Source organism: Equus caballus, chromosome 5, assembly GCF_041296265.1.
Source record: "Equus caballus isolate H_3958 breed thoroughbred chromosome 5, TB-T2T, whole genome shotgun sequence".
Classification (NCBI taxonomy): domain Eukaryota; kingdom Metazoa; phylum Chordata; class Mammalia; order Perissodactyla; family Equidae; genus Equus; species Equus caballus.
Window position 1 is genome coordinate 103,686,652 of NC_091688.1, and position 21,751 is coordinate 103,708,402.

A 21,751-nucleotide genomic window follows, 5' to 3' on the forward strand; every position below is an offset into this window, starting at 1 on the left:
CTTCATGAGGCCTTCCCTGGTCAACCCACCTAAAAGCGCAAACACTCTCTCTCCTCACTTCCTTATCCACCTTCCCTGCCTAACGTTCCGCATGGCACACGTCACCCATTCTATGTTACTCACTTACTTATTTCCATCTCCCCCCACTAAAGCATAAGTTCTACAGGGCAGGGATTCTTTTCCCATTTGTTCTCTTCTGAAACCCCAGCACCAGCAGAGGACGTGCATAGAGCAGATACTACAAAATACTTGAGGGATGAAGGAATGAACAACTGAACGCAGTGGTGAGTTTCAATGAGGCAGTTCTGAAAGTCTGTTCAACTCACAGACTTTCTGCGCCTCCATCCTAGAGTCACTGAGTACACACACACATCACATGGCATAGAAGTTGATCAGAAAAGAAGATGGAATGAGCAAGAGCGTGGCAAGGAGCTGGGGAGCGGAGGAAAGAGAGAACATGGGCCTGGAGAAAGAACACCGTTCTTTAAGACGCCCACAAAGCACAGTTATCATCCTTTCTCACTTATCATAGTGTGGAGAGACAGGGTCCTACGGCTTTGAACGCAGGACAGACAGGTAAAGCTGAACTACATGAAGAACTGAACCTGGCTGGAGCATGGCCTCCCCAAGGACATCTTGAGTTCCGACAGCACGTGGGGAAGGAGGCAAAAAGCTAATAGGAAACCTCCAAGAGCCAAGCAAAGATGTGTCAGCAGCCCCAAAGTACCGAGGAGACAGAAGTGGAGGTCAGGTCCTCCCAGGGAGAAGGGACCGGTAAACACCCTCAGACTCATGTGGAACACCTGGCAGGCTGGGTCCCAGGAGCAAAGGCAGACCAGAGTCTGAACCAGAACTGTACCTCAGCCTGTCTCACAGACGATCACCCACGCACCCGCCCCCACACACACATGCGCACACACTCTGCCGTCTTCTTAGAAGAAAGAGTGAGTCCTCTGGACCGAGAGAGCATCACCCAAGTCCTTTTGTAGTTGGCACAGATGATGTTGGACATTCTGTGGCATGATGAGAGATACATCAAATAACATAACTAGAGACAATATCAAACAATAGGAACACATCTACAGTTGATCCAGATACTAGAACTGATTATTTAAAGTCTTTAGAAGCTATGATTAACATGTTCAAGAAATAGAGAAAAAGATGGCAAGTACAGATTTCTTTTTTACTGAGAATTCCACCAAAAGAATCATTATCTAAAATGGAATACAACAGAAATTCTATAGTAGAAAAAAATAATGACAAAAATCAAGGCCTCAGCAGATGGGCCCTTGCAGGAGATCAGGTACAGGATCTAGGAAGCTGGAAGATAGGTTGATAGAAAGCACCAAATTCTGAGAGTTTAGTGCAAATTAAAGTACAATGTTAGGGAAAAGCACCAGATTTATATGAATGATAATTAAAATAATAACAACAGGCTATAATGTGCTCGCAACTACCCCAGGCACATTATATTTAATTCCTATAGAACCTGTGAGGTAGGTACCAATTAATATCTCCCCTTTACAGACAACAAAACTGGGACACAGGGTTTAGATAGCTTTACAGGCTAGTGAGTGGCTAAGCCAGAATTCAAACTCAGGCATTGGGCTCTCGAGTCCACGTAGTCGGTCAACTGTACTGCAGTAATTAATAACAACTGACATTTGGTGAGGGATTTCTCTTACTCTCATTTTGAATTCAGTCCATCTCAACATATTTAGACGATGCAGTAATTAGTGACTGCTCTACTCTAATATAAAGATATTCTGTAAATAAGTTAAAACTAACTATAAGCTATGCCCTGCTGCTTTCACACTGCACGTCTGATGAAGCTCGGGCAGCTGCCCATACAGGCTCAGAGGGCAGGGAAGCTCAGAAGGAAAGCAGCACTCTCCAGAGGCAGCCTTGAAAATTCAAACCTGTAAAATTATAGTCCATATAACATAAAATTATGGAAGAGAAAATTCCCCACAAATACTCAAAGCAGGAAATGGTAGAACTATCTAAAGAGATAACCTCTTCCCAAACCCACATGGGACAGAGAAAACTCATTCTGAACACCGCCTGTGACAGCCGAGCTCAGGCTGAGCTCGGCTGGTGTCCTCCACAGGGGATGACAGTGTAACTTGTGAAACTTTTCTGACAACACCTTTCCCTTCTCATCATTTGTTGAGACACCCATCTAGAATGTTTCTCTAAGTTTCAATTACCCTGCCTTTTGATTGCCCAAAATAGCAACTATAAAATTAATTTGTAGTGAGAGGACACTAAAAATGTTGGGGAAACTGTAAAGTTACCTTCCGGCATTTTGCCGATAGAAATAAAGTTTTCACTATAACGTTTTTTAAGTTCAAGAGAAAACCTTGTCTGTACTCAGAAGATAAACCATTTTTCTGTCCTCAAACTTGTGGACCTGAAGGATGTTTTAAAGCCCACACTTGTGGTCTTGATTCTCAGGAGACCTATTAAACGGATTCTTGTCGCGCCTGAGAGGCTAAGGCAAGCGGGCACAAGGTCCCTCTTGTGCCACCTTGACCGTGGGCACAGCAGCCGAACCTGAGTTCCTGGCTTCTGGACGTGGCACAAGGGACCACATTCTCCCCAGGCACATCTGACTGTCACCTTCCCAACGGCGAGAACTCACCTCACTTCCAGGAGACATCCGAGATGAAGTTCTGGAAACTTAGGTCACAGCACTAATTTCGTTTCTTTGACAAGAACTTGAAGAAAGTTCTTCAAATAATAAAAAACTGGTAACATTTTTTAAAACACTGCTTACCTTTGAATATTTCTGTAACTCAGCATCGTCTGCGATCTGTGTGTCCAAGGTAGCAACCTAAATTTATAACAAAAAAATTTCCAATATTTGTAAAAGCATAACTTTATTTCTTTGTAAGTTTCCTGAAAAAATCTGAAAAACCAACATACTGATAATTCCATCAGACCTATACTCTAATCTCTTTTCTCTATTTCTAAAATCCATAAATATAACGCATAATGTAAAATTTCAGAGAATATTTGCTTTTCTGTTCTTATTGTTCTCCACAGCACTTTTTTTTCCTAAATTATTTAGAAGTTGAACCAGAAGGTAATGGGCAAATACATATACCATTTTTAAAAATCCATCATCCTTAAAATTTTAATATAATCCTCCATTATACTGAATTCATAAAAATTTTATTCTTTTGACAAAACCAAGAGTATGGTCATTTTTACTTTTAAATTCAGGCCTTAAAACAAAAGTTTGCAAGGTCAGCAAAGTCAGACAAATTTGGAAAAACTGAAACATGCAACTTTCCACAGCAAGCTCAAACCACTTCCCCAGGAGAAGGAGCTGGCGAGGACACAGACAGAAAGACCTGGACGGGTGGGAAGCTCACAGAATACTTAGAGCTTTGAATCCTGGCCTGAAACTTGTTCTAAGCTTCAATGGCGGACATCCATGGAAGTGAATTCCTTGCAAGTAAAATACTGATGACTTGCATCTGGAAGCTGTTAATAAAATAGGGTGCATCTGGAGGGAGGGATGAGCTCAACAATGACCCAACTAAAGTTTTTAAAAGTACTGCACTGCAGATAAGTAAGTTCTGGAAGAAAATAAAACAAGAAACGCTGAAAACGTGCATGCATTCATCTTGCCTTGCTTCTCCTGCCTGCTCCTCATCCCTGAGAACAAGTTACAACTCCACTGACTAAGCTGTCACTTTAAACTTCCAACTTGAAATTCTGTCTCCTCTTTCTGGCCCCTCTGTTACGACCTCACCATGTGATCAATGAAATTTGGAAGGGTAGTTACAAGGAGGACAAAATTTTAACAAAAAGTGCCCATCAAAAAATTGGCCGTTTATAAATACTGGTTCGCCAAATTACTTTGACTATCAAAGCACTAAGGATAGAAAAGGCCATCTGCCAGGTGACAGATGCTTCTCAAAGAGGACAGCCTGGTAACAACACAGCATCCGAAATCTATGAAGTCAAGAAGCAGCAGTGCATGAGGACATGCAAGCACAAAACTAGCAAGAAGAGAAAGTGTGGACTGTTTGACTCATCCTAATGACGGTGGGAAATTCTGACAATAGATAGTGGCTGTATATTCTGGATCAAGAAGAGGAAAAGAATCTCCAACCAGCCAAGTACTAATGATAAACATATGTCAGAAATGTGAGTGACAACAGGAATTCAACAGAATGTGTGATTACTAACGCATTTAGTGAACACTGTAGAGTCTTGTCTAAGCATAGCTTTCTGCTCTCATGTGGATTAATACCGGGAAACGTAACCAGTCCCTCACTCGATGAATCTAATAACAGGTGAAAGGAAGTCTAATGGACCACTGGCTCTATAAACTTATACCAACCTAAATTACTTCCTGTTCTCCCAGATACATCTGATAATCATTCTTTCATTTTTCTCATAAAACTGTAAGATTCTTTGTGAAACATAGGACTAATATCCACAGCCCTTTCAGTGTACAATAAAACAAACAGATCATAAAAGCAATCATAAAAATGCCAGCGATTTTAAGCAGCTGATACAGCTTATAAATTTAAAGGCCAGCGCTTTCTCCTCTCACATTTTTCTGCCTACTGTCGACTTAAATGTTTTCAACGTGGACTGAGTGTCTGCTAATTGTAACTGAAACTTGTGTGCAGTCCTTAACCGTTCTTACAGCTTAAGATGCTAAAAAAAAAAAAAAAAAAAAAAAAACAGAATTGATTGATCCAAAAGAGAAGAAAGGCAGGAGGAAAAAATAAAGGCAGGCTGATTCTTCGACTCTCCCATTTCTTTAAATTGTAGTGTTAGGAGCCTGACATGAAGTGAGCCGTGAGCGTTTTTATTAGAAGGTTTAACATACCATTACTTCATAATCAGGGCCCAGTAGGTTTTCCCACCTGGATTTCAGCTCATTTTCTGGAAAGTCTGGGACTCCTTCAGAATTAGAAAAAAAAAGAATGTTGAAGCTACTGTGAGCCAAACACACTTAACTACTAAATTCTTCACTTAGAGTGCAGTTTCAGTAAGTAAATGGGAAATGAATAAAAAGGAAAACGCATTAACTGAGCTCTACCGGGTAAAGTAAAACAGAGGTGACTTATAAGAATAACGGAAATGTAAGGACCGGCTGCGACCAAATTACGAAGGGGCTTTCGTTGGGAAGGAATATTTTAAAGGGAAACGGAAATGATGAGTTATAAATGAAATTTGAATTATATACAGTTTATATGTAAACATCCTGCAGTGTACAAGTAAAATGCATCTGGATTTGCTTTATAATATGTTAGGACAAACAAGGGTTTAATTTAAATGTTGATCACTTCGAAGTAGTACCTTCCGCTCACCCACAGGAAAACTAAAAACTCATCAGGATCTCCCCTGTCGACTAGGCACACTGCACAGCCCACGCAGACTTTCCACTGGGCCACAGAAAGGCTTGTCTGGTTTAATGCAACCAGTGAGCTGCACGAGCTTTATCAGAACAGAAGCTTGGGTTTTACTTTTGTGGGTTTTACTTTCCTCGGGTCTTTTGTGATAAGTAAAGAGCTAAGACAGATTTTAGGTGTCCTGCCTGTCCCAATATGGTCTTAGCCGGAAGCTCAGTGCAGTCGGTAGTCTGAATAATGCCTAATAGGCAGAAGTCAAAGAACTAAAACTATAATTTCAACTTACACCCCATAGTAGTAGCAGAAAATAAACAAACCTCCACCTTTTTTAAGTTAAAGAAAAACTCTCTCCGTTTTGTCACAAGACTGGACAAGTCACAGAATACTTATCACAATTGACAATGCCATCTGTCTAAAATCAAACATCACTTGCAATATCAGCTCTTCCCATCTTCGGCACGGACAGCTCATCTTGGACGCACATAACGCTTAATTACATAATTCAATCATTAGGTAAAGCAGGCTAACCTCAGAAATCAGAGACCAAGACCAATGAACACCAGAGAACTTAAATTACCAGATTCACAAAAGGCGATCCATGAAATAACAATATTAACCGATATGCTAGATGACATTCTGGGAATAATTAACCAAAGATCCCATTGAAAACAAATATCATTCATGTGGGCCCTGCACGTTTGTACCTCCTCCTGTTACTGTTTCCGTAAGAAATTACATTAAGAGTTCTACCATCTCGCCTGCTGTATTTCTTCCGGGCAGCAGTTTCTTATCTGGGAAGCTAATTTAAACAAAATTTGCAATGTACTGTTGAATTGTAAGCTTAAAAACATGATATTTAAAGATGATATTTCATACACATGTATACTAATGTTGACGTTTTGCCTGTAATTCTTTCAACTATATTTTTACCTTTCAGTCGTACAATGAGAGCACACACTGTCACGAGTTTGAAAGCACAGCACAAAAGCCTAAGTACCAGAGGAAAGAGATTAATTTATTTTCAGCAGCTCGATAAATCCTGAGCTACACAAAATGATCAAAAAATGAATAGTATGATGATCTGAAACAATTATTCCAATGGCAATGAAGGGGAGCAGAATATGCCACCCCAAAACATGCCACTTTGGCGTGTGGATTATTTTGGGTCTTGAAGACAATCAAGACCCAGCAGACTCAGGAAAAGCTTTTACTTCTCCCTCAACTACCTGAAAGAATTTAGAAAAAGGCCCTGTCCCAGAACAAGAACCATTACCAGAGATGATGTTTTATCGGAAAGACTTTGCAGGCAGGGCAAACATCTTCTCTTCCTACCGTCCCGTGCACTGCCCTGCCCCCTCGGAGGCCCTGGCCCCTGGCGCATTCCTTAGCTCAGGATGGCACACAAGCCTCAATTGCCCGACTTGCCCTGGGGTCTCATATTTTTATGGAGCTCCTAGATGCAGTTAAGTTTGTTTTTCTGCTGTTAATCTGTCTTATGCCATTGTAACTATTAGACCAGCCACAGAACCTAGAAGGGAAGAAGGGAAAATTTTTCCTCCCCAACAAGAAAAAAGAGAGCTAACTTCCCAGCAGTTAGAAGATTTTGGTCTTACTCTCAAGCTGAAACTATACATATTCATGAAAAAAGACACACAGTGAGGTTGATCCCAAAAGAGCAGATAAAATATTTCTAAAAGTATTTCTAACTTCAGAATGTATTTGAGTGTCGCTTGACAGTTTACTGAAAATCCACCTGGGTTCACTTAGAGTCAAATAGCAAAGATCAACTGCCACCTACGTGGGTCCAAAAGAACAAGGTAAATTTCCAAATCACAGGGAATGTTTCAGCCTGAACGAGGGGTTACTCCCTCCTTAGGCCATTCCTTCCTGAGACAAGACAATCAAAGCCAGCAGCCAGAGCCGCTCAAGCACACGGATGGCGCTAAGTACTCCACCTCACTCAGCTGGCAGGCTTCCCAGGCGCCGCTGGCAGGGAACCATGCAAAGCTGCTATGCGACCTGCTGCAGAACGGAGTCGACTAAGGCAGCGAGGCATCGAAGCACAAAGCGACAAAGCTGGAGCCAGCCCCGTGGCCAAGCGGTCAAGTTTGCATGCTCCGCTTCGGCAGCACAGGGTTCGTTAGTTCAGATCCTGGGCCCTGAGGTAGCACCACTCATCAAGCCACACTGTGGCGGCACCCCACATAGAAGCATCAGAAGGACCTACAAGTAGGATATGCAACTATGTACTGGAGCTTTGGGGAGGAAAAAAAGAAGACCAGCAACAGATGTTAGCTCAGGGCCAACCTTCCTCACCAAAAAGCATGCTTAAAAAAAAAAAAAGGACAAAGTTGCACATTAAGAAGAAAATTAAAGGATAAATATACAGCAACCTGGCAATTTGATGAAACACATAATGTATACATTATTGACTTTTATGATGAAAAAGAAACTGCCATGTGTACACAGACAGCTGTATCACTATAGCTGTATCAATGGGAACAGAACATACAAACTGAAGTGTGTGGTAGTTAAAAGTGCTGACAAAAACTAGCCATCACATACTAATAAAAAGGCATTCAAAATTAACGTAATCAAACAAAGATTAACAACAATATGCTTGGTCCCAAACTGCCACAAATGTTAGGATGTTGATATTAAGAATATCCTACTTTATATCTCCAAAATGCCTCTAAAATTCCTCACATTTATAGAGAGAAAATGGTTAACAAACTAGAGAGACAAATTACTTTGCTATGCATTGAATGCTCTGTGCCTACCCAATCTTTCCAAGGCTTGTACGCTGTTGGTTTTTAGGTTATCCATTCTTTCTTCAGTGTCCTCATCTTCACTGTCCAAGTTAGTTTCCGTTTCCACCGCTCCAGTCAGAAAGAGGGTTGGTGTTTTCGGCGGCTCTACAACAGCTCCTGAAAGAAGAATTGCTAACTTGAATCTCTGCGCTGAAGACCACATTTCACTGAGCTCATTCCGCTCCTGTCTCCCATCTCACAACCTCGGTACAGACATTTCAGGTAACTTACATACAGGATTCCTTTATTTAAAATGCCATGTCTGATAACCACTCAATTCCTAAAAAAAATCAGCTTGCTGGTAGTATAGAAAAGAATAAGGAACCAGGCAATAGGAAGAGAAAAGCAAATTAAAGTCAATGACAAAGGAGGATCAGATGCTGTTCCACGCGGCCTGGCAAGGAGGGAGAGCACAAAGTCTTGTGCTCTCGTTGCTGTGGGGGCAGGAGCAGGACGTAAGATACAAGCAAGGGCAGCCCGCCCCACTGCGCTGGGCTCTCCGGGGTTCTGCATGACATTGTCGTAAGTGTGAAAACAACTCACAGAGGCAGCCTCCTGAGCTGGGAGGGACCCGGAGAGAATGCCCTGGCACAGAGGTTCTCCCTGAGCTAAACTGAGGCAAGGAAAGTAACAGGACATACAAAGCTTTCAATCTCAAGCACGCAAGGGTCTGTGTGTACCTTACACACAGGGGAGGCTGAGCAAGAGTCACTTTAGGTTATTTTTAAATAGTCACACGTGACATAACGTATTCTTACCAGAAATATTTAACCTGACCCTAACTGAGGCTTTAGATCTAGCTTCCAGCTCACAGGAAACACGTGGATAGAGGAACAAGTTAAATGACACCACAAGGAAGCAATCAAATTCAGGATGTGGCATTCTAGTGACAAATGGACAGATCCCTTCAAAAAGTAGGGGTGGGGGACTCATCTAGGTTAAGAAACCAAAAAAATGTAACTCATGCTACAAGGGCAATGCATGACTGGATCTTGACTTTATGGGGGTTTTTTGGGGAAAGAGGGGAAATGGAAAAAGAAGCTACAAAAGACATTCAAGGGCAACTGGGGAGATGTAAGTATGTTCTGGGAATCGGGCACCCGGGGATTACTATTAAACTTCTCTGGTGTGATGATGACACCATGGTTACGTAAGAGAGCATCCTTCCCTTCAGAAGCTATAGACCGAAGCACGTAGGGCTGAAGTGTGGCACCATCTGCTACTCACTCTTAAATGCTCCGGGGAAAAAAGATAAACAGATGAAGGAAAGGCGGCAAAACGTTAACCGTTGAATCTAAGTGGTGGCTTTGTGGGCGTTCATTATACCATTTTACAATTTTTCTGTATGTTTGAAAATTTTTACAATAAAAAGTTGAAAAACATAACCAGCTAAAAGTTCCTATGATCTTAACATGAGATTTTAAACGATACATAGATATTTTAGATTATCAATCTATTGACACACACTAAAAGCACAGCCCAAGGCTAGCAAAAGAAACGCCAGCCAGAAGCCACTGGTAGAGCTGGGGAGAAGGTTCTGTAGTACGGAGCAGTACATGACGTGATTGTGTGCTACAAGTAGTATACAAATTGGTACACAAATAAGTATACAAAGTGTGCAAAGGGCAGAAGTGTAGAGGAGAAAAAGTAAGACTAAGAACAGGAGAGGAAGGTATCAGGCAAGACCTGGAAGCTGTGCAGTTTGTTTCAGTAAAACAGACTTAAATGCTGACGACAAGACGTGTGACGTAGGGCAGGGGACAAAGGTATCACCCCTCTCCTACAGTGCAGAGGCCACACACGGAACAGGTGACCACAACGGAGTGTGACGAACGCTACAGCGCACCGGGAGTGCTCTTCAAAGGAGCCAGGGAAACACAGAGGGAGGGCGCCCAAACTACAGAGGAAGAAATCCAGGTTAGGAGTCAAAATACATCCCAACACCAATGTCAAATGCAAGTGTGTCTGGTAAAGAACTGCGCATTCGCAGATGCCACAAGTCATCTGACACAGCAGACGGAGGCCAAGAGCTGTATCAGAGCTATTCAAACCACTGTATTGATACAAGTGTTTATGCAAACCTTTTAAGGTCAATACAGCACTGGCACAATGTGTATCATTTAGGCAACTTGAAATTTCACACGTACAGTGCAGTCGACAGGGCGGCTGTCTCTCTGCAGCAGAATTTCCATGATCAGATAAAACTTAACAAGTTCCAATTTAAATATAAATCCATATCAGTTGAAAGCAAAGGCTTCCAGGCTTATCATATCTTCAGAGGGGAAAAAAATGTATTCATCTTCTGACACATTCTAATGGAATTATTTCTGACTCACTAGTTATACAACCAGCCATTCATTTAACTTGAACATGTGTTCCCATGATGGTCAAATTTTGCTGATCTATACATTTATAAGTTGATAATTAAAAATTGGCATGCATGCAATTATACATGTATTCCATAATGAAAATTTACTATTCTTATAACCAAAATAACAAGTGTTATTTTACAAATAAAAATGCTCTTGATAGAAATCCAGGTTTTATTTTCTCTCACTATATTTCAAAAGGTAAATCAACAGACAGAATCAAATATAAGGTTAGAAGGAATATGAAGCTTAAGTTTGCAAAGTGTCAAAGCATCATACAAATCAGAGCCCTTGGAACAGAAGGTGTCAAAGCTTTATGATTCAAGTATAAGCAATAAATGAAATTGGGAAGCTTTATGGGAAGATGATCTCCATCTCCATTTACGGAAGCTCTCAGAGCTTGGTGCACGTCAGGCCGGGCTCACGTTCTAACAGGTGGACGGCGCCTTACAGCAGGCAGAGGAAACTTCACCGCACAAACGAGCTGATGCGTTTCTCCACTGCTGCATTACACAGGGTGAGCGGGCAGTTTCTCCTTCCCAGACTCACAGAACCAAGTCCATAAAGGAGCTACTCTTCCAAACCCAGACCACAAGCCGGGGAGCGGGACATTGGAAGTAATCACCTCTGTCTGAAGGCAGTTCAAGTGGAGAAGCAGATGAAGATGTCTTCCTTCGAGCTAGAGTCAGACGTACCACTTGCCCTGCGTTTCGTAGCACCTCCACAACATCCTGGTTGGCAAAACCCTGAATATTCACACCATCGACCTAAGACATTAAGAGACACACCAAAGAGAGGTTTCAAGTTTGCTATTATTTTTAATTCTAGCAAGGCAGAATAAAATGAGGCAATCATTTTATTCCAAAAATAGTTTGTATTACATCTAAAAAAGTATTTTTGAATAAGGAGGCAAAATTAGAAGTAAAACATGCCGATGAACTTTCCGAAAAACTAGAAAGCAAATTCAAACTTGTGCGCCCAAGTCACACATTTTAACCGAAGCCTGAGAGGTATAGGGCCTTAGTTTCTGACGCCACTCAAAATTCAAAGTGTCATAAAAAGTGGTCATTGCTACACACAGCTTCCAGGATGTATCAACAGAAATCATTACATCAGAACTGAAGAGGCCATCCAACACTTCATCCTCTGCCCTGTCACTGCAGATGCGGCACTCTCCAGGAGAAACACGCTGCTCTCCCTCCACTGGTTTTCCAGTGTTCTAGCACAAGCAGGAAACGCATTCCATCCTCTCTCAACCCCAGCCAACTAGCCAGCCCATCCCTTTAGCTTTCCCACAGCATCTTCTGCAGAGCATCCACTGCCACTGCTGGTCTCCAAACTCCGCAAATCACAGGGCACTTCCTAAGCGCGACAGTGTAAAAGCCAAGAGTCACGAAGGGGCCTCCTCAGATGGACTGGAGGAGAAAGACTCAGGTTACACCAACGAACATTTGTTTCTACATAAATCACTAAATTAAATGTGTGTATGTATTTACTTCAAAAATATTCAAGTAAACTGTAAAATTTAACTAATTTCTACTCAATGGAGGAACAAGCAGTCTGAATTGATGAAAGATTATTATTATATGCTCCAGTATATAAAATATCTCAATTTTGTATGTACCCAAAATGGCTGTTATTAGAAAAATTACCTTCATGAAGAGACGACAGGGAGCTGCTGAGGGCCTGTTAGTTGTGGATAAAATGGTGAGTTAGGAACACAAAGAGGCTCCCAGAAGGCTCTCGAGGAGAACTAGGCTACCTTCCAAATACACACACAGAACCATTTTCCTACCAATACACTTAGTGACCCCTTTTGTCACAGACAGTAAATAAAAACCAAATTTAGGACCATAAGAGTCCAAATTAATGAGATTTCACCATACTAACAATTTAAATTTTAAAATACTATGAGACTATATTAAGCCATTCCCCTCTCATACACATGGCAATGAAGATAACTTTTCCCCAACTCGAGTCAATTCTAAACAGAGGGCGGTTACTCACAGCGACGATTCTGTCGTTCACTCGAATTTGGCCGTTGTGGTGCGCCGCGCTGCCAGGTATGACACTTTTCACATAAATCCCTGAAGCTTCCCCTAAGGTGCACAAAACATACGGAAAAGAGAAGAAAGCTCTAATTAGGCCTTGATTGCAAAATTCATATCGAGAGGTTCATTAGCTGAAGGCTGACTGCAGGCTTGATAAATACCACTTGGAACACAAGCAGAGAAATTGACGCATTGTTTCAAACTCTCACCATCACAAGTGACCCAAATTTGAAATGATGTGGCTGATGACTATTTCTGGAAACATAATCAGTAATGAAAGCTTGATGAAACGCTCCCCAATAGAAGCTGGGATTCAGGAAGCCCAAGGTAGGGGGACTGTCCTGTCCTGTCTTCTCCTTCTCACCGTGGACCCGGCACAGGCTGTCCTCATCCTTTACCAGCACTGCAACGAGGCTCCCAACAGGTCCTCCTGCCTATATTCAGCTCACTGCTCCGGTTAGCTTCCCAGACACAGGAAAGCACACACAGCCTTAAAAACTAGAATAATATCGCAACATGGAATAATCCTTATATCCTAAAATAAAACATTTAAACAGAAATAAATGGCTATAGAAAAATTACAGCTATATAAAAACTGTGCATGTCTATGAGCAAAGATTGGAGGGGAAATTGGAAAATGAAACACTACAACTCTGGATGATTCTATATTTTTATTTTTTAACTTCAAATGAGCTTAAAATATTGTCTATAGAAAAAAAATAAACATCAATGGATTCCTATTGCCCATAGAATAAAATATAAATTTCATAGAATCACATTCAAGGACCTCCATAATCTGCCCCAACCTTTCTTTACTTCATCTTCCAACTACGCTCCCTCCAACAAGACAAAGGCCAGACACACAGACTCGATATTCCACCAAAACTAGTATTTTTATGATTTTATCCCTTTTCTCATTTCATTTTTCTTCCTGTCAACCTCACCCCTTCTATCAAAATCCTTTCCTTTTCCATGCCTAGCACAAACGCTCTCTCCTTGCGAAGTCTCCATTTCCATCTGTCAAATCGAATCTTTCCTGCAATGCCATATGATGATGGTTTGATGGTAACTCTGCTGAAACACGTATTTCACTTATCCTCGAACAATTGAGAGTTATTTTCAAGTCTGTCTCCCTGAATAGACTTTTCTTATATCCATTTTTCTATCCCCTTCCAGAATCCACTAAAGTAACTGCTCAAAAGTTCCAATGAATGGAATAAAGGGGAAATTATTTTGAAAGACTACATCTTAAAAAGCATATTGAGTTCTAAAACGTTCTAGTTTTTGGATTCACGACTGCCCCCAAGCCAGCCTCAAAAACTTCTTTCGAGGGTGAAGAAGTAAAATGATTCTTTTCTTTATTTGGTAACATAAACACCAAACATTCTCAATGTTCTATCAGTTATTCACTTTCATTTTACCCTGTACATTTGTCATTAGGTTTACAAGAACACCTTGAAAACTTAATATGATAAAAGTTCATAAGCCACAAGTTTAGAAACTAAGCCATGATTTCTCTGACCGGACAGAATATTGGGAGCTACTCAATACAGTTTTTTTGCAACATCACTATACGACCCATACTCAGCTCTTTCGGAACTTATTTAAATTCTGAACCTAAAAAAGGTAGCACTTAGAAAAATCTAACGGTCTGATAGCAGTTATTTCATTAGGCTAAAATAGCACAAGGTGGTCTGACATGAATTTCATTCAGGACTCTGAATACATTAGCACTCTTAATCTTTCCACCTGCTGTAAGTATGCAAAATAATAATTTTTTTTAAATCACTCTCTAATCTTGCTATTTTTTAAAACTAGAACATTTCATAACTGTGGATTTTCACGTTACTAGCAGATATTTGGGAAGAAGGTTTATTTTTTCTTACTCTCATGATTCTCTTATAATAATAGAGTCAGTCTCACAGTGAAAGTTACCAAAGCTTGGCATGCGGGAGCTGAGGGGGGATTACTCAAAGATAGGCGGGCCATGTGTTTACTCTTACAGTATAGCCCCTTTAAATGAAAGGAAAATAACTGTAATTAAAGTATTTGTTTTATCTTATTTCTCCAGTGATTAAACATAACAGTAATACTTTTTTGACATTCATAATACAAAATATACGCAGTACCTATTTTATTACATGTAAAATGTCATAATGTAACAGTCAGAATATTCAAAATATCTGTCTCTTGGAAGCAAGAGGAGGTTCGATCCAATGTTATACAATGAGTCGGACAATTAGATTCTTTTGTTAACAACTATCAAGCCAGCCATAAAACCATTCAGATAAAACTCATCCTCGAATCACTGGAAAGTAACTGGTTGCTCTCACAGAGTCCTGGTTTTATTGTTCAATGTTCAAATTAAAATTTGCAGATATTAATTTTACTATCTAGAAACCTTAACATCTTTTACAGTTATTTCCAAATATAAAATAGAAATGATTCACTTACCTGTATTAGGAGTTCCAGCATAGCCAATAATTCTAATCCCAAGACTCTGTCCATCTTCTTTAATGAGTTCAACATCGTAAGTTTCAAAAAGAGCAGATTTGTCCTAAAAGGAAAAAATAATTTTAGTTACATATAATGTTTAGTTACATAACCGTGTGCACATAGTCACTTTGTGTGTGGTTTGTCAAGTATTTTCTCAGCATCTGTGGTCGGCAGAATTCTAAGACTAAGAACTCATGACTTTGGTCCCTGGTGCTATTCCTGGGTTTACGTTACATTACAAGGCAAGAGGGAGGCCACCCAGGTGAGCCTAATCTAACCTGGAATCCCTGAAAAGAGACGTTTTCTCCTGCTCGTGGCAGAAAAAGACGTGAAGCACGAGGACTGGGCTTGGAGTCTGAAGATGGAGGGGCACGTGAGAAGGAACGCAGGGGCCTTAAGGAGCTGGAAAGGGTCCTTAGCTAACAGCCAGCAAAGAAAAGAGACCAGTTCTGCAGCTGCCAGGAGCTTTACTCTGCTAACAGTCGGAAGGAGCCTAGAAATGGACCGTCCCCAGAGAATCCAGATAAGGGCTCAGCCAGGCCTTGATTCTGGCCTTGTAATCTCCGCAGGGGGCCTGGCCAAGCCCCCAGAGTTCTGACCCGGAGCACCGGGAGCTAAGAGAAGGCTGCTCCGCGTCCTAAACCGGTGGCGATTTGCTTCACACCAGCAGAAAACTAACGCAGCCGCCTAGAAAACACTCAGGGTAAATTTGAATCTGAAAGAACTCAATGGAAAGAAAAATTTACACACAAATTGTAAGACTAATTATTGTAATAATTATTGTGAGCAAAAAATATTGACCTAGAACTTATTTTCATTACTTGTCTTCTAAGCTAAAACGTTTCTGTAAAGAGCAAGGTGTCTAAAAACAGAACACCTGGCTTTCAATTCAAAACATTAACATTATAAGATAACTAATCGCATGAAATTCTCATCTAGCACACAGCGACATGGTCCCTCAGTGCCGGGTAGAAGGCTCCAGAGAACGAGGGGAACGGAGGGCAAAGAAAACGGCTGTAACCTGAGGTCGGAAACGAAAACAAAAATGGCTCTAGTATCTCAGACAGAAACTTCCACTCGAACAGTTCCCAGTCGGGAAAGGCAAGATGAACGGTGGTCTCCACCCCCTTCCCACCACAGTCGCTTCTCTTTTCTGTCCTCTTCCTCCCGGCCCCTCCTTTCAAAAACTCTCTTTCCTTTTGTCTGATCATCTACTTGATGCACAGCCGGTGAGGTAGTTGGCAAAAGCTTGGAATGGACCAGAAAGATCCGAATTCAAATTCCAGCTTCGCAACTTACTCTCCAGGTGACCTTCAACAAGCTATTTGGACTTTAGCCTCCTCGTCTGTTAGCAGGTCTTAGATGAGGAAACTATTAAGACCTTAGCAAGACCTCTCCTGATGAGACGTTGGTAAGACCAATCTGGCAGAATTCCCGTGAGGACTTCAGATGACCTGGACAATTCCAGGTGCTTGATATCAATTAATAGTAATGATAATTATTATTATATAATTATTATGATTGTTGTTAATCATAATATTATCATGATTAAGGTCTATTCCCTTTGGCCACTCTGTTCCTATCACTGATAACTCTCCTACATTGACCAGTATTTACAGTTTCCCCTCCACTATCTGGATGTCTCTTCGCCACTCCAATGAAATAGAAATGGCAAGAATTATTACTCTCCAATTTACAGATGAGCAGCTGAGGCTCAGGGAGGGTTAAGTGACTTAACCCTGGAAAACAGCAAAAAAGAAAATCAAACTTGTCCAGTGTCTCCAAATTGGGTTCTCCTCTGCTTCACCGGCGAGCACTGAGACACCACTCACACCCACGGGGACCTGGAGCTGAAGCCATTTCCAATCTTGCAGTGTCTCACGCCTGCATTTACGACGAATGAACGATCTGTATACTCACAGAGCTCGGGGCGCTGTTGGCTAGAGCAGGCAGAGCGACAGGTAAGGCGGAGGGGGTGGGCGGGGTTACAAAGACTTCACCAACTGGGTCTCTTGCGACAAGCATCCTGACGGAATCCCCACAGTTCCTGAGCACTTGTGCAACTTGCTCACTGGTCATTCCCTGCACGTTTGTGCCACCAATCTTCAGGATGTGGTCACCAGTCTGGAGTCTTCCATCCTTTAGTTCAAGATCAAAACGAAACCATTCTGAAAAATCAATGATCTAACTTCACCAGTTAACAATTCATCGGACTTTCAATTCTGGCAAAATAGCAGACAAAGAAGCCATCTATAAATGCTGAATAAAAGACAACATTTTTAATGAATGGCTGAATTGGCAACAGAGAAAAGAAAGTCCTTATAAAACAAAAAAAAGATGGGGGGGTGGTGTTCAACGGAGAGGAGTAACTGGAATTCTAAAACAGGCATGTACGTGAGGATACCCCTTCCTGCCTAACAGCCTGGAGCCAGGACATCAATGGTCACGCACACAAGGAAGAGGTGGGAGAGCCCTGGGCCTCCAGAGGAGGAGGGGGTCAGATCAGGAGCCCCAGGCATAAAGGTGGCAACGCTACAGGCCAACAAGCTCAGGGCACCTTTAGGGAACAGCAAGGAGTCAGTGCGGCTGGAAGAGAAAGAGAAAGGGGCGATGAGCACACTGGCTGGGTCAGCGGTGTGGAGCATCTGCTTGAGTGATCGGGAAGGGAAGTCACTGGAGGGTGATGACCAGGGAAGGGATATTATCTGACCGAGTTTTAACAAGATGACTCAAGCTTCTGTACTGAAAATAGACCACAGGAGAGGAAACGAGAGAGCAGAGACACCAGTCAGGAGGCTAAAGCCATAACCTAGAAAAGATGACAGCTGGGACTAGGCCGGCACAGGGGGTGCTGAGAAGCGAGACCCTAGGTGTATTTCTATAAACCATCAACAGGCTCTGCTGGTAGTTTCCATGTGGGGTGTGAGGGGGAAAAGGAAGCAAGACTCCAAGTTTTTAGCCTGAGCACCTGGAGAGACAGAGTTGCTATTAACTGAGATAAAGAAGACCACAGAGGAACAGATGGGGGGCACGGAAACCAGGAGGCCAGTTCCAGACACGTCTAGTCCGAGATGCCTATCTGTCATGCCAGTGGAGACATCAGCAATGCAGCTGGACACACAGATCTGCAGTTCAGAGAAGTCCAGACTACACATTTAAATTTGGGAGTCATTAGCATACAGAAGGTATTTAAAGTCCCGATTCCGGATGAGTTTGGAGTTTAGAGAAAGGATACGCAATGTTCTGTTTCTTAAACTGGTGATATGTGCATTGGTGATTATGACCATTATTGTTATAATTTAAAATGTTCTATTTCTTAAACTTGGGGATATGTACATTGGTGACTGTTATTATTATTTAAAATGAGTACAGACATTATACACACTTTTACACATATATACATTTCATACACAGAGTTTAAAAAATAAATTAGCAAAAGTGTATCAGTTCAAAATGTGTATCCTTTCCATTCTATCTTCATTTGTGAAATTTCTGAAAGCTGATCAACCTGCTTTTTCACTGAATTTTTTCCATCAGAAATTTTGCCTTCTCTTTACTTATCTTTACTACAGTATTTAAAATACCAGAATGTAAACGTGGCTGGTTACAAGAAATTACACCTGCAGAGCACTTTACAGGTTGAACATGACTTTTCGTACATGATCTCCTTCAGAGAAGGAAAACTTTCAAATGAGAAAACTGAGATTCAAAAAGGGTGACTGACCTGCCCAAGGTCACAAAGCTAATAAACGGCAGAACCAAAGTTCAACATCAGTTGTCTCCTGAAGACCTGTCCTCACGTAGTCACTTCCTTATACTTCGAAATCTCCAGAGTAACATTAGTAGACAGTAAATTCACTGTTTCCCTATTCTCCAAGAAATTGCCATAACTGTCAAAAAACTTGAATAAAGTGAAGATGAAAAATCTCTATTTTGCAGCTGGGAGAGGACAGCCTGAGGGGGGAGCAGTGGGCACCGACTGGGCTGGTGTCGTTCTAACCGCCATATTCCTGGCTCCAGGAGGCACCACCTCTAAGTCACAGATGAAATTCAGAAGAAAAAAGTAAGGGGGAAAAAAGCCCTAAAACTACAAAGTCTATTCCCCATCCTTCCTCTTCTCTGATTTTGCAGAAACCTGAATGAAGGCAGGCATTAGATCAAAATGACGAGTAGAAAGCTAAGTGCTTTGTTGTGAGCTCTGCAGAAGGCAGCCAAAGAGCCAGGAAACAGAAACGCAATTCCACTCAGAAACATGCGGAAAGACTCAGAGGGAAAAACAGATGTGAGGAGGAAATTAGGATGGAAAAGGATAAAGAATTGCTGGATTTCTGCTTTGAGCACTGATAATGTGATATTCCATTTTTATCAAGCCAACAAATTGGAAATAAAACAAGCAACTACTTAAGAGAAAGTCCATGGTCGTGACACAAACAAGAGTGAAGCGGCCTCTGTGACTCAAACCATCCTTGAACAGAACTACAGCCTGAACAAAGAATAAAGATCATGTCTAATGCATGTTTTCATACTCGGCTTGGCCAAAAAAGGGCATTTCACCGTCAGTACATATTTAATCACTTCCTAGGCACTATTTTTTTCCTATTTTACCTCAACTCCATTTAAAATGATGTAGATAATTTGCATCTGTCACCGAAAGTCAAACATTTTCTTCTTCCAGAAAAACAGGTGTTCCAAGGAATTCATAAGTGCAAAAACAATCATAGTCAGATTGATAGGAAAGACACCAAAATGACAGCTACCTCGTTTAAGACCAGCAGCCGCAAGTGCTGATTTTTATTGATATTTTCTGATTGACATTCTCCTTCCATAACCTGTCTACTGTGCAAGGAAACTAAAAGGCAAAGAGTCCTTTTTGTTCTTTAACAGAAATCATAAATCAATGACAGCAAATAAACAGCTGTGCCAAGATGCATAGACAGTGTGCTAATCAAACATCCAAATATAAATGTTTATTAACCCATACTCTTTCAAAAGAGAAAAAAAATTATGCATATGGGCAAAGATAGTAAGGAAGGCAGAATAATTAAAACAGCTGATGTAACAGGACAACACACTATTACAGTGAAAACACTAACAGTATCATTTATATGGTTTAAAAAAATACATTATTAGTAGTTATTAGCTAAAAAGAATATACATTACTCTGCATTTTCAGTTCTCTGATAGGCTGGGTGGATGATAATTTCAATATTTGAAAACCATGGGGCTGGCCCAGTGTTGTAGTGGTTAAGTTTGTGTGCTCGGCTTCGGCAGCCCAGGATTTGCGGGTTCAGATCCCAGGTGCGGACCTACACACCACTCATCGGGCCATGCTGTGGCTGCATCCCACATACAAAACGGAAGAACAATGGCACGGGTGTTAGCTCAGGGACAATCTTCCTCACCAAAAAAATAAATAACTAAATAAAAATAAAGGAATTCTGGCCTGAGCTACAAAAGAAATAAAGAAATCAGATTGTTTCTTTGAAAACTAAAAACTGGCACCAGATACTTCCCCAACTCAGAAAACGATCACTAGTTTTAATTCCAGGCCAGTTCTATCAGTGGTCTTTAATCAAAAGGCAATATGTCATTGGCAGAAAATAAAATAAACACTCTTTCCCTCAAGGAATTAAAGGACAGCACTAAACACATCTGCCCGTCCTACTCAAATTCCCAGAGCCCTCGTCGACCGACAGTTAAGGAGAAGGAACAGTCGTGAAGGAGGAGGAACGCGTCTGTTTTGAGACTTGCTCAAAGCACAACTGCCGGCAACAACCAACAGTCCAGCGGCCCCACTGGGCCCTGCTCATTCTCACTGAACCTCCCTGAGCGTCCACACCAGCCTCCAGTCCCCGTTGCTTCCACCCTTCTGAGCATTCACAGTCACCGGATCGATAGTCTGACTCACAATACAACTGCCTCACACCAAAAGGGCAGTAACTCAGGACACCTTTTGAAGGGGCCGTGTCCAGCGGCACCTTCTAGACACAACGGGGTCAGTCAGCACTGATTTCCCAAGAATTCCTCCAGAGCACATGAAAGGGATCTTGCAAAACAAAGTTTTACACTGCTCATTATCAATTTCAAAAAAAGACACCAAACTTCTAGCTGCTGAAAATTTTAGGAATTTTTGCCATAGTTGAGCAGAATTCTCAAAAGACATATGCTTCGGGCACTGTCATTCTGGAGTGCTGAGGACGCCAGGCAGGTGGGTCCACCCTTGCCCTACCCATGGAACTGGCCCTGACTATACCTACTGCTCGGTCACTGTCACTAGATCTCAATAACTGTTTCCAAAAAGCTCATTAAATCAGTACTTTTACATTTCATTTACTGTATAGCAGCAGACAGACAGAAGGACAGTAAGGGCTGTGGACTCAGAAACACCCAAGTTCAGATCCTGGCTCTGCTTTGATCAAACTGTAGGTCAAAGGTCAGTTACTAATCCTCCCTAAACCTCGGATCCCTCTTGGGAATAAGTGGAAATAAATTCCTCTCTCACTGAGGAGCTGTGTGCAGTAAACTCAATGCTGTCTGTAACATCTTTAGCCTATGCTTTTCCAGCAAGTCCTCCAATGCATCCACTTCCAAGGCCTCTTTAGGTGCACTGACCTCGGGTAAGTGTTCTTTACCACGTCCCCTCA

At 41.6% G+C, this 21,751-nt stretch overlaps 1 protein-coding gene across 11 annotated transcripts in view; it reads right to left on the reverse strand.

Moving 5' to 3' along the window:
• The window catches only part of PATJ (PATJ crumbs cell polarity complex component), a 302,489-nt gene that overhangs the window by 252,420 nt on the left and 28,318 nt on the right, over positions 1-21,751 (reverse strand). For all 11 annotated transcript variants that reach the window (XR_011438912.1, XR_011438911.1, XR_011438913.1 and 8 more), the window contains exons 8-14: positions 17,028-17,246; positions 15,066-15,168; positions 12,568-12,659; positions 11,186-11,327; positions 8,162-8,308; positions 4,856-4,929; positions 2,780-2,836 (exon numbers count right to left, since the gene is read on the reverse strand). Coding sequence is in view for 8 of the 11 variants with exons in the window: in XM_070267562.1 (XP_070123663.1) it covers positions 2,780-2,836; positions 4,856-4,929; positions 8,162-8,308; positions 11,186-11,327; positions 12,568-12,659; positions 15,066-15,168; positions 17,028-17,246 (834 nt within the window). In the remaining 3 variants the exon portion in view is untranslated. The remainder of the gene's footprint in view (positions 1-2,779; positions 2,837-4,855; positions 4,930-8,161; positions 8,309-11,185; positions 11,328-12,567; positions 12,660-15,065; positions 15,169-17,027; positions 17,247-21,751) is intronic.